The sequence below is a fragment of the Aythya fuligula genome, chromosome 1, assembly GCF_009819795.1.
Source record: "Aythya fuligula isolate bAytFul2 chromosome 1, bAytFul2.pri, whole genome shotgun sequence".
Taxonomy (NCBI): Eukaryota; Metazoa; Chordata; class Aves; order Anseriformes; family Anatidae; genus Aythya; species Aythya fuligula.
In genome coordinates this window covers 186216766-186230043 of record NC_045559.1, presented here as the reverse complement: position 1 = coordinate 186230043, position 13278 = coordinate 186216766, and the positions used below count along the sequence as shown (strand labels likewise).

The 13278-nt window shown below is 41.9% G+C and overlaps 1 protein-coding gene across 5 annotated transcripts in view; it reads right to left on the bottom strand.

Annotated features, from left to right (window-relative positions):
* ATP8A2 (ATPase phospholipid transporting 8A2) overlaps window positions 1-13278 on the bottom strand; it is a 316126-nt gene that overhangs the window by 232343 nt on the left and 70505 nt on the right. For all 5 annotated transcript variants that reach the window (XM_032208014.1, XM_032208013.1, XM_032208016.1 and 2 more), the window contains exons 17-23: window positions 12402-12507; window positions 10955-11037; window positions 9752-9801; window positions 7894-7963; window positions 5979-6063; window positions 4616-4755; window positions 2155-2293 (exon numbers count right to left, since the gene is read on the bottom strand). In XM_032208014.1, coding sequence (XP_032063905.1) covers window positions 2155-2293; window positions 4616-4755; window positions 5979-6063; window positions 7894-7963; window positions 9752-9801; window positions 10955-11037; window positions 12402-12507 — 673 coding nt within the window. The remainder of the gene's footprint in view (window positions 1-2154; window positions 2294-4615; window positions 4756-5978; window positions 6064-7893; window positions 7964-9751; window positions 9802-10954; window positions 11038-12401; window positions 12508-13278) is intronic.

Here is a 13278-nt window from a genome sequence, read left to right as displayed (position 1 = left end):
AAAGAGGATATGACAAATTTAATCACCTCTCTCCATGTCAGGGTTATTCGTTCCCCAGGGAATGGCAACAGATTCTTGCTGCAGGCTGTTACAAATTCAGTTTAACTAATTCAAAGGATTTTCTAGAAGCATGTGATTGGAAAAGCAGCTGCAACAGCAAGCTGTAGTTTCTAAACTGCTGCTCACTGTTTCATTTTAAGTTTTTCATATCGAACAAGATGCCATTTGACCGCTGGAGCTGAAGAAAAAAATGGAAAACGCTAACTTGCTCTGCTGTGTGACGTGGAAATCACAGTCAGAAGAAGCAATGCTGCAGCTGAGTTCAGTTTGTGTCTTGTCATCACATCAAATAGGAGTGAGATGAAGCTTAGAATAGGAGGGTCTAAGTCAAGTCTTAACATTTTATAGACATCGATGCACTATGTGCAGTTGTAGGACTATAAAGATGTTAAAAACTAGCACTGGTATAAAACAAAGTAGCTGGCAACCCGCAAGCTACAAGAGAAGTTTGTTGTGCAATTTTATATACAACGTTTTATAATAGTTATTTTTGGCAGCACTATCAAAACAAAAACAGGCTCTACAAGATCAGGGCATATTTTTGCCAACACTTTTGACTCGTTCAATTGCTGGCTCGCAGCCAGATATAAAATGCCGACCCACGCTTGTCAACTGATGTCTGGGTCTTAAATGCAGAAGGCTGCCTGAAAGCCCACGAAGCAGATGAATCGGGGACTTCTGGGACTTGTTTCCCTTCAAGCACCCTGGGAGAAAGATTGCTTGAGCCAGAGTTCAGGATCGTAGCCCAGGGGCATGCTCACACTGCAGGCAAACAGAGCACATGGGAGGCCAGAAGGCTCATCCTCCGCGTCTACCGAGGGCACATAGCCCTGCTCAAACTTTGTGTTGGGATACACACATGTATACTGGCATCGCTTCGGTTCCCCCAGTGAAAAATCACAGAATTACTCCAGGAGAGGAAAGATTTCCAAGATGAGGAGAATATAAAGCAGCTGTAGACGTGGCTTTGAGTCGCCAGTATTTTCAGGTGCACTACACACGTGCGCTGTAAGGGGAAGTCAGAGTCAAGGCAAGAGAAACAGAGGTGTGTAGGGGCGTTGTGGGAGACTCCAAACTTACGACTGCTAGAAAAGAAGATTTTATGGCTTTTCATTTGTACAATTACTGTCAGCAAAAGTGCTTTCAATATCTTGGCAATAGGTGGTACATTTCCTCTAATTGTTACTCAGAAGATGCAAAAAGCAAGTACACTTACAGGGAGCAGACGGCTGTCTCAGAATCACCTCCAACAACAGACAAGGTGCAGTATCACAGGAAACCCTGACACCTACTTGGCAACGTAGGACTAGGAACTACCTTGGCATGAAGCTGACTGTGTTGGTCAGCAGCCTACAAGTTGTCTCAACCTGCTTTGTCAGACTAACGGGCCCTGCTGACCCTAACAATCTCAAGGACAGCTTTAACCTTGGAAGTACTGGCTGGCGACCAAGAGCGGCCTTTCGTAAGGCTGGCCAGTCATGAAGTAGAGATGGCCACGAAAGGACCCAGACAGCATAATCAATTATCACCACAAGGGTAAGTCCTTCTCCTCAGGGCTGCTCTCAATCCATTCTCTACCCAGCCTGGATTTGTGCCTGGGATTGCCTTGGCCCAGATGTAGAACCTTGTACTTGGCCTTGTTGAACTTCATGAGGTTCGCACAGGCCCACCTCTCAAGCCTATCAAGGTCCCTCTGGATGGCTTTAACTCCATCAAAGCCAAGAAAAAACAGCCCATAAGAATGATAAAAATGAAATCAAGATATAATGCACAGTAAAATTAAAACATTACAGTCTGGCTAAGCCCTCCATTTTTCATCAAGCATACAAGATTGCCTTCTTTCTTCAGGTAAGGACTGCACTTAACCAAAGCTGAGTCAATGCCCCATTTGCCTTTAAAGAAGCTGAATTTAGCCTGCCATTCAGAGCAAGGATTTCATTCAAAAACCCTGAACTCTCCAAAGCAAATGCTACCACATGCTCATCCGCTACCAACGAAGTGTACTATAAAAGCAGCCCTGTTTTCGTCTAAGAACCCCACACAGCAGATCTACTATGTAACCAGACAAATTTGACAAAGCAGAAAGATGGGTACCTATGTTGATAGCTGTTTCCTGCTTGTCCCCTGTCAGAATCCAGATCTTAATTTCAGCCTTCATTAGCGTGGCTATTGTTTCTGGAACACCTGCTTGCAGGCGGTCTTCAATAGCTGTAGCTCCAAGAAGCAGTAAATCCTGAAAGAAAGAATTTGAGGGATTGGTTTCTTAGGATAAATCTCTGCTTGGAACACTCTCAAAAAGGGAATTAAAAACAACATGTTGGGCCTCATTGCTAATACAACATTTTGACAAGCGATACACACTACAGTAAGTTTTTTGTGTGCCTATTCTACTTCCTCTGCATACAATTCACATTTCAGGACGTATAGAATGGAACCCAGTGTTTATGATCAGAAAGATGGCAGCGTTTCAAGAGCAATTAATTCAAGTTACACAACTCCAAAGCTATCCTATGGACAAATATATACACACTTGAGCATTCTCTAATCACCGTAGGAACATGATGAGTTGTCACAGTTAATGTTTTGCTTAATCTCACAAAACGAAAGTCACCTGGCATCATAGCATTTAAACTAACTTCACTCTTGGAAAATGTGCACACAAACTGGATACAGTTGCTCAAAGCAAAAAGTTATTTCAACTATTTACGGATATAATCACTACATCTATGTAACAGAAATGGTATGAACATTAATCAATCCAAGTATCTGTAGTCTACATACGGATGCCTGCCAGAAAAGAATGCCTCATACAACAACTTCATACAATAGCATTAGCCATATTCATACGCAATTGTAAAGCAATTGCTTGAAGAGATTTGGCTGTGTTACAGGAAAATAAGTCAGGCAGACAAAAAAAAAAAAAAGAAATAAACCTTGTCAAAAGGCACAATCTATTCTGCCAATTTTAACTTTAAAAGCATTTTTAATGATTGCTCAGACATGTAAACATGTCCAATTTAAAAGAAATTGATATAAATTTAGTTATGTGCCCCATTTCAGGGACTGAACAGAAAGAGTAACAGCTTCTCTTCTTTGGAAGGTCTGTAATTTTTTAAAACAAACAAAAACAGATGAAGAGAACGTCAGTGCAGCTCCAGCTTGTATGCATGAGTAAAGAACTGAAGGGGAAGCTGTTATTCATACAGGTGTGTAGGGCTGACATTAATTACAGGTCTCGACAAAATTTAATTTTTGTTATGAGACATTCAGCAAGTAAAGATAGTGGAATTAACTCCTGTAAGCCATTTTCTTCAGCCTCCCAGTAAAACATCAGCCCTATTAATACAAGCAACATTTGCAGGTAACAAATGCAGTCCAAGTGTGCAACTGCAGCTTACGTTCCCAAACCCACTTGTTAAGTGATTACACGACAGCACAGCACTTGGCAAGGCCAAGCTGCCTCAGCAAGGTTGCTCTTGCATCCGTTGAAGCCCTCCGAGCCATTTCACAGGTGCCCAAAGAAACCAGTTGAAGTTTGTCTCTACCCATGCACCTGTACTATGATTCAGTGACCTCCGCATTCAGACTGAAAGTACCACTCCCACTCTTATTTAGGTCAGCATGTTAAAACAATGTATTTATTAATTACATTTACATGACATATCTAGAAGAAAAACACCTACAGACCAGACAATTAATACAGGAAGCATCAACTCTGAGAAAAATTTAAGTTTCCAGTGCAATTCCCTGCTCACTCCTTGACATTAACAAGAAAGGAATTAACAAGAAATGAATAGCATCAATTTTTTTTCCTTCCAATATGCTACTACTAAGACCCATACTGCAAATCTACAACTGTGGATGCCTCTTTTTCAAGATATTAAATTAGGAAAGGAGGCAGAAGGTAAATGGCCAAAAACAGTTTAAGGACTGAGAAGATGTCTTCAAGCTAGAGAATCAACCCATGCTGACCAGTTGATCATCCACAATCATTTTTCACTTAAGTGATAACAGAGGAGAATGATGCAGCAGGAAGCAGAAAGCCAAAAAAATACACAAATGTCCAGAATCAAGGCTTAGTTAACAACAGTGCTACCGGCCAGCCTACAGAAGATGACACAACAGACATCAGTTTGAAAAGCAAGACCCAGTCTTCAGCTGCTGCTTAGCGAGTTGCTGGAGTGTTTCTGCTACCCCATGCACTCTAGCTCCTGTTGCTGTCTCGGTCTCCTGTAAGATTGTTTCAGTCTATGCACCTACAGGCCCCCGTGAACAGATGGAAATGTTTAGTGTCTAGAACAGCTTTCAAAAACTTGAACTGTGACTGCCCTAGGAAAAGGAAGAAGTTTTTCTCCCTATGGGAACTTGGTGCAGCGCGCTGATTATACAGGTTCTGCTGTCAAGTTAGACCAACCGTACACAGGTTGCTAATGAAGAATACAATTTCATTCTTGAAAAAACAAAAAGAATGGTTTATTAATCTGTATCAAGACACATTCCATGGAAAAAAGACATGTATGGGAACCTGAATCTGATCCTCAAAAACGTGCTTTACCTTCTCAATGATCTCATAGCATTCTTCCAGCTTCTGAGCTCTGTCTTTCAAAAGCGTACTGGTTTCATTGTAGATGTTCAGCCACTCTCTGTAAGAATTTTCTGACAGATCTGCATAAGCAATGCACAAAGTCCTCAGACCTACAAAACAAAATACAGCGCGCTTTTAGCGTGTACAGTGGCTGAGTATCAGCAAAGTGGCTCAACGATTGCTAAATTCTAACCCTCTCACTGGAGTCCACAGGAGCTTTTAATGCACACTTCTGAAATCTGGATTCCAGACAACCTCCCTCCATGTTTGTATAGAGTCTGGCTCATCTAGGTTATTAGTGTTGGTGCAAATCAAGATAGCTTAATGGATGCAAATTTCTCCTTAATTTTCAGTATTGCAATCTAAGAATAACTGGATCAAAAATGTATAATCTTTTATCATTTTTATTTACATATAAAACAATCTTGGTTTACTTTTTTGTTTTGTTTAAAAATCAAATTAAATAAAGAACTGGCTAAATATGATTAGAGATATTACTCAGCCAAGCACACTGCTCATTTCGCTTCTTTTTAGAAAAACTATTTTCTCCTTGAGTATATGCACGTAACTCCCATTATACAAAGGAGTAGGGAATAGGGCCTGTGATGTATGCAAAACATTTTATTAGACCACCAACAGAAATTAACATACAGAAGTAAGGATTTTTTGTTTTCCCTGGCATGAGTTAAGCAGAAAGCAGTACATGCTATAAGATACAAAGGTTTAATTACTGGGAATGTGGTAGTCTGAAAAAAAGGCTTTCTTTTTTTTTTTTTTAAGGCTGAATGTAAATCTGAAACAATGGTTTCAGATTTAGGGATAAAACCATTGGTTCATGTTTTCACAATAATGCCAGTATTTTATGCTACTTTAGAAAAGGGAACAAAGCCAAGTACTTCCCTGTGAACAGAGGTGTTATATCAGTCATAATCTGACATGGTCTCTAAGGCCTTAATCTTTGACATCTGGGTCTTCCAGGCTTCTCAGTATGCTCACATTATCCATCTGCTTCATAAAGCCGAAGATTTTGTCATCTGACTTTTTACATCAGTAAAAATACCAGTTCCTCCAATGAAACTGAGAAATAGAACTCATGTCCCTTTTATCACACTTGCATGGAGCTCTATCTTCTCCTTCCAAATTTCATTTCTGTACTGAAATTGCACAGAAGCAGGGCACAAGCTTCCTTAGGGCTAGTTACCCTAGCATTGCTATTCTGCTGCTACGCACAACTTCTGAATTTATCTTTATAATCATCTTATTAGTTAGATAAAGCTTAGATAATGCAGAAAATCTGATAAATTAAATTCTTCTGACATGCTGCTTCTCTTACCTTCTGTGGCGAAGTATTCAAGATGGCACAGTGTTTGCTCCATATACTGAGAATCTTTTGAAAGCCTCTCAAAAATGACGTTGTCCTATTAAAACCAAATTCATTACATCAGAGTTAAGTCTACATATGAAGTTTCCACTTGTGTATTTACCAGCTCAAGTGAAGTTACCTAGGTGGACTTCCTTATATTAGAACCCAAGACCAAATTTAAAAGTGATGCATTTGGGTTTTAGAGACACTGACTCAAATAATTATCTGGCCAGTGCCAGTGGCAGAGATACTGCATCAGCTAAAAATAATGAGGATGGAAGTACACTCTGCCCTCCACACCCCTTGTCCCTAAAGTGGTGGTCCCCTCCCTCCCCATCAAACAGTACAGAGCACTCCTTTCTGAATTAAGCAGAAACACTGATTTTTCAGACAACATGAGAGTCTGGTCTTACTCAGTAATCACTGCAGACCAGTACAGAAGGGTTTCTTGCAATCCTCTCTAGAAAAGATTCCCACTGATGTTAAAAAGTATAAAAAATAAAATATACAAATTAGAAAATATATATTCTATATTTAAAATATATTTTGAATGAAGTTATTAAGTATGAAAAATGATGTTAAAATAGAAGATGGACAAAATGAACAGGTTCTACCTCAACATTACCTTGGAAATAACCTTCCTCCCACAACTCTGTACCACTAAATCAAGTGAAAATTAAATGCTTAATGACGTGAATGACAGCTGCAATCAAAATGCAGCAGCACCACTTATATATCTAGAGTCGCTAGATTTTATTCTGGGACTACCAGAAATTGCTACACATATGTACAATACGCAACCCCTAAATTTGCTTAAATACGTACTCCTCAGCTAACTAAGCATACAGGCCTACATCTAGCACTGAATAGAGACAAACATACAAAACAATTTATGATAAAAGCATCACGACAGGATATTTCCATCAGAATGTGGCAGGGTTCATGTAGAACAGGCATTTCACTTAAAGTTTAGATGAGTGGTAGATGCAGCAGAACACCAGATTAAGGCAAGAGTTGCAGCAGTTAGAGCATTAAACATTTGATTCTGCTCAAACTGAAGACATCAAGAAGTTTTTGACTAGAATTTTGTTTTCCATCCCTTCCACAGCCACACTACAAGAAACTGTTAACACAGGCAGAGCAATAGCAGTGTCTGAAGACAAACAGGTGCAGCTCACTGAGGAGCTACTATGCACACAACTTGGAAGTACTGCAGAGCAAAAGTAGGCTTAACTCATTCCCACCACAGTAGCATGAAGCTGGGACCATCTTTGCCAAATCAGGGGAGTTAACCTGAAGCAACAGAGCAGATCCTTACCAGAAGTCAGAAATAGTTTTCCATGTAGCAAAAAGCCATCTTCCCTCCCCATTTTCCACTGAAATCAGAACCACTCTCCAGCAGCAGCCGATGCTGGTTTTACAGCCTTTGTATTCTGTTAAGTTATTGCTCTTGTCAGTGAAGACAGAAGCACAACATGGTGCAAGCCATGATGACAAATAACAGCAGGTGCAGAGATGTGAGAGAGCCAGATCAAGAGCCAACCACTTGAGAACGAAACGCTAGTATTAGGTTCACACGACAGCATTTAGTCTAGTTCCTGAACTGCTACTGCACAGCTGGGTGAAATCCTGCCTTTGCTTCAGGAGAGGGTACAGGGTACTGCTCCCACTAGTTTCGGGATTTCACTTGGGTAGTAAATAGCCTAACAACCTTCCTGTCTGCAAAAGAAGTCAAAGGAGAAATTACAGCCCTCCTAAATCACTTGGCCCTACACAAAAAGCCAACTGGTATTATGTATGAGACATGGAGTGCCAGCATCAGCCACAGCTGCTGAAACAATAACTGGTAGTATTAGCTCTCCATTGAAGCACCATAATTACTTACAGCCCCTTTGCAGTAGAGCCGGAGTTGTCCTCCTGGAGTTCGAACAATCACTGACATTCTCTTCCTGTTACTATTGAAAGAAAAATATTTGTTTTCATTAGTTATATTGATGAGGATTAAGCCCTGGTCCAGCCAGTGAATTTTCTCAGATGCTCATAATGCTTCGAGGATCAGGTGAGATGGAACAGCGGTAACTTAAGACCTCGCTAGCCCAGACAGCAAGGAAAAACATTAAATTGCACATTTCCAGCTTGAGCCCTGTGGTTCCCATGGGCAAGCACTTGACCAGAATGCCTAGCCCTGCAGCCAAACACGAGCAAGAACTTGGAAAAAATCAGGATGGCATAACAATCCCTTTGAAAGGAGAAGAATCTCATTCACTCTCGGCTTTTTCTTCTACCTCAAAGACAACAGTTTTAGGGAATCTGGCTAGAAATGGAAACATTAAGACTGAATTTCTATTATTTGTAAGAATAACAGATATTGAAATAACTACCCACTGAGACACAGGAGCAGTTATTTAACTTTCTAGCTCAAAAGAATGCAGAACATGCAGAAATACAGAAAGGAATCAGTACAGACCAGCTCTTGAACTCCCTACCCTTCAAGGGCCATGCACCAAGGCAGTCAAGTTTGGTATCTTGAAACTAAAGGTAAATGGTACCATGCCCCACACAGGTGTTTAATAGTGGAAGGGCGATATTTATTTATTCCTAAAATAAATATTGGCACTATACCTATCCACTTCTCCTTTAAAAGGAACACTGGAAATAAAAACAAAGCTTGTAAGAGGCAGAGACAAGCTAATCAACTCTCCTCAAGGGAACTTCTGAATACCTGTTTCTTCGGGGTTCATCTGTAAGCACACTGGGATGCATCCCTGGAAGCATCCACAGTCAGGCAGGACAGGGCTTTGATCAACCTGATCTAGTGGAAGGTGTCCCTGTCCATGGCAGGGGTCTTGCACTGGGGATCTTTAATGGTCTCTTCAAAAACAAAACGTTTTATGATTTTAGTTCTTTTCCTTATCAAGAGGAGACCTAACAAACAGATGGAAGCTAAAAGCAGAGGCACCCTCTTTCTTTTCTTGCAAATATTAACAAACAGATCAGAGTGATCTGTTGAAGCAAGTGAAGCAAGTCTGGAAGGACAACAATTAATTAGGTCCAGAATTTCCACAGTAAACGAGTGATCCTGGGCAACTTCCCTGTGCTTTTGGAATGGAATTACAGGAACTCCCTCAAGGGTCATATGGGTAAGTTGGTACCCGGGGAAGAAATAAGACAGCGTTTTCTAGAAGTGCTGCACACAGGCTACCGATGCTCCTGTCTGTGGAGAGCAGTCAGCTTGTCAGAAACGCTGAAGGACTCGTTCAGCCCTTGTCAGGTATTCCCACAGGTAGCCTAAGTAGCTACATTCAGAATGAAAAGGTAAAAAGGAAGCAATCTTTGCGATCTCCACTGATGCAGAGGCCCAATCCACCACAGGCAGCTTCTCACTACCCAAGCAGCAGCCTGATGAATTCAGCATGCCTGCAACGCTCAGCTTTTCATAGCTGGGGTGCTTCCCACAAAGGCGTGCCAAAAAGCCCTTCAGTAGGAGCCTCCATCTGCTGAAACGGAACACATGCAACTTGCAAAAGCACTGGAAATGTGCAATCTCAAATCAAGCTCTTGCAGTAGACAAGTGACAAACGAGGAGATGAGGCACAGAGTGACATTTCCAGGGCAGCAACTTCACAGTAAACACAGCCTGAGTGGCAGGGGAGACCTCCATGCTCACAATCCAACAGCTGCCACCAGACACTACTTTGTAAGAAGCTCTTTTATAGTCTTACATTGGAAATATGGAAACTTACCTGGAAAACTCCAGCACGTTAAGAATTTCAAAGGTTTTTTCTTTTCCCAGCTACAAAAACAAGACATGTACTATTGTAAATACAGATTGCATGACATTTTTACACATGTAAACTTGTGAGTTACTTAAAGCATCTTTGCTTACATACTTCAGTATAAATAAGCTGTGCTAATAGCTCCCTCTCCTGGTACAAGTGATGCAGAGCCTTATTTAATAAAGACACTCAAATTTAAGACTGACACTTGCATTTTGCTATTTTTATACTATTTCAGTCTTGGATTTTTGATGAAAACAGAGGTGATAACACTCCAATGTTTCAGTTGTTGCAGAGCAGTGCTCACACAGACCAAGGACTGTTCAGCTCCTTGCGCTGCCCTGCCAGCAAGGTACCCGGGGGCGCACAGGGAGCTGGGAGGGGACACAGCCAGGAGCTGGCCCAGACTGCCCAGAGGGATGTGAGAAATAAAGTTTCTCACAGAGACAACCCATACCATTTGGTGTCACACTCAGCAATAACAGCTGGGGTAAAGGAGGAGGAAGGCAGGGAGTGATGGCTTTTGTCTTCCAAGGAACAGTTCCGTGTGATGAGCCCTGCTTTCCTGATGTGGCAGAACACCTGCCTGCCGACAGGAAATAGCAAATGAATTCACTTTTTGCTTTGCTTGTGCACGCAGCTTTTGCTTTATCCTATTAAACTGTCTGTATCTTAAACCAGGAGTTCTTGCACTTTTTCCTTGCTGATTCCCTCCCTCATTCCACCCGGGCAGAGTGAGCAAGTGGCTGAGTAGTGCTCAGCTGCCTGCCAGGGCTAAACCACAACATTATCTTGCTCAGACAATTATCTTACTTGGAAGAAAAGATCAATTTTAATAAAAGGAATTAAAGATTTAGAAGTACAGCAAGCACTAAATACAACTGAGTAAGGGAAGAGGTGCCAGATGTGAATTTCCTTCCTAGGCAAGCGTGCTCCTTTGTGCTTCCTGGACAAAGGAAATATTCTTCAGGCACAACTGCTGTCATTTACCATCAGAGAAGGACAGAGGACTTTGAATCTAAATAGACTGAGGCACCTCTTCCAAACTGCAAAAGCCTTTTGCACAGAGCTTACTAGAGGCCCTCCCAGTGGCAGCTTGCAGGAACCATACAGGAGGCATTCACACCCTGCATCAGTTTGGCAGTCAGCGAGCCATGCACATCTGCTTACCGCATCAATGATAACCGAGTGTGGAGTCCTTCCTGTGAAGACATAACCAAGTTTCTTTGCTCCTTTCACTAAAGCCCCTTCATCTGTCAACAAAGGAAAAAACTGGTATTTAATACAGTATGTAGAGGAAGAAGCCTGCAAAGCCCATACCTAAACATGCCCTATTATGAAAACAGAAGCCCCGTTTGCCCTATATTCAAACTTCCTATCTGACTGCTCCAGTAGCTCTGCACACACTTTCACAAGGACATCCACATTTTACTCCTACAAAGGCCATTTAAGATCAATTAGACCAAGTTCATTCTCAATCCGTATAAAATGTCCTGCAATTACTGAAGCATTAAGCTCTATTGTTGTGGAGGAGCCGTAGTTTTCTTCTGCCTGAAAAAAGGGAAATCCCTGTTCTGAAAGCAAGATCAAAGCCGTGTCACCCTATATTCCTCAAACATGCCTTTGATCCACTTCCTGCTGTAATGGCACCAAGTTCTTGCCCTACAGAAATACAGCACTGTCTTCTGGACACTGAGCTGGGCACTGTCATTAAGAGCTCGAATAACTAAGCTGAAACCAGAGCCACCACCTCTCGTCGGTACTTGCACTGCATTGCTAAGGAGCAAGTGGCATCAAGCCCAAACACCAGGTAAGTGCCTGGCTCAAGTGACCCTTCAGTCACTACAGCTCCCTCGGTCTTCTCACAGCTCATTAACACCGTGAGACCAGAGCTGCCCTGCATGGCCTCCTTACCCTGCTCCTAAAGCACTCTATTAAGACATTAATAGGAAGCATTACTGCTTCTTCACTAAATCACTACAAAAATTGTAGAAATATCTGCAGTAATGGAGATAATTTGATGGGAAGCAGGGTTCTGCTGTTCTGCTTTTGCCATTCTTTACCTCTTTCAGTGCTTCTGTGCTTCCTGAAAGAAGGAAAAAATGGGTGAAGGGCAGGCCTGGATACGGCCAAGACTGCTCTTTAGTGTATTGTGTCCTGTTTCAGAACCTGTTACCTGCTTAGAACAACATGGGCAGCTACTAGATCAAGAAAAATACATACATTTGCTCTCATACCAAATAGATAGGTAACTGCACATGGAGAAACAAATCAGTACTTCTAGGTAAGGAAGACAAGTCACTGAAAGTTTTTATTTTTCTCTTTACCTCTGCAGAAAGAGGCCAGAGAAAAAGACCTCATGAGAGCAGGAGGGATGATTAGCCAAGCCCTACAGAAACATAACGGGACTTAACAGCAGTTCTGCAGTAGACATTAAAAGCAGTGTGAACTGATGACAGAAGAAGGCAGATAGCATCATACAAAACATCTTTCTTTTAAAATTAATGATCTTTTCAAAAATTTCTGGACATTCCTTCTATCTCCATCCATCCACTTCTGTTCCCTCACTCTTCCACTCCCAAAAAAAAAAAAAAAAAAAAAGAAAGCAGCAACCAACCTGGAGAGGATGCCTGGTAGATTATTTTATTTCCTTGTCTCTCGGGAACAACAGTGTGACACACGGCCAGCAGAGTGAGGAACTCCTGTATGTGCACAGCTGTGGGCTAAACACAACGTCAGGAAAGTCAGTTTTACTATGAGACACAGAGGCAGCTGTCCCCTAACCTGAGAAGATGACCTTTAGACCACAGAAAATAAAAATAAAAAAACGATCTATTTCTTATTTTAGTTGTCTCATTGTCTCCAGAACATCAGTGCAGCAGAGCTACAGGCCAGCATTAGCCAACTCTAATGATAAGCATCAGTTAAATTGCAGAAACCTGTGAAGCACTCGGCTCCCAAATACAAAGGTACCCCTTCTGTAGCACACCTTGCTTAATACAGGCAAAGCTGTACACCGTAAAATGCTGATAATAGCCAAGCAACAGGATCTACTACGACTTTGGTGGCTTCCATGACAGTTTTTAGTAGATTCAGAGTAACCACACCAGAATTCAATTCATTGCAAGTGAGATACTTCCAGAGCAGACAGCTGCTGCCTAACCAGCAGAAGGCACCATCGTGTGTCGTTCCAGAAGAATACATCATCCAGCCAAGCAAAAATGTGATCAATGGTCCCTGCGTGCTGAGCATCACGAAAACACAATGCTGTTCACAGGCTGCGCAGTCACGGGTCATGTCTACAACGCTGAAAATGGTGCAGCACTTAGTCACAGGCCTCTGATTAGCTACAATTGCCAGAATTTGCTGCAGAGACTTGAAATAAACCCTCCCACCCCATTCTTGCCTGCTTTCCACCCCTCCCCTCTTGCTCAGCGTTTCCAGTCTCACAGCAGCCAGGAATGGCACTCAACTGCCCAGCTCACAACCCAGCA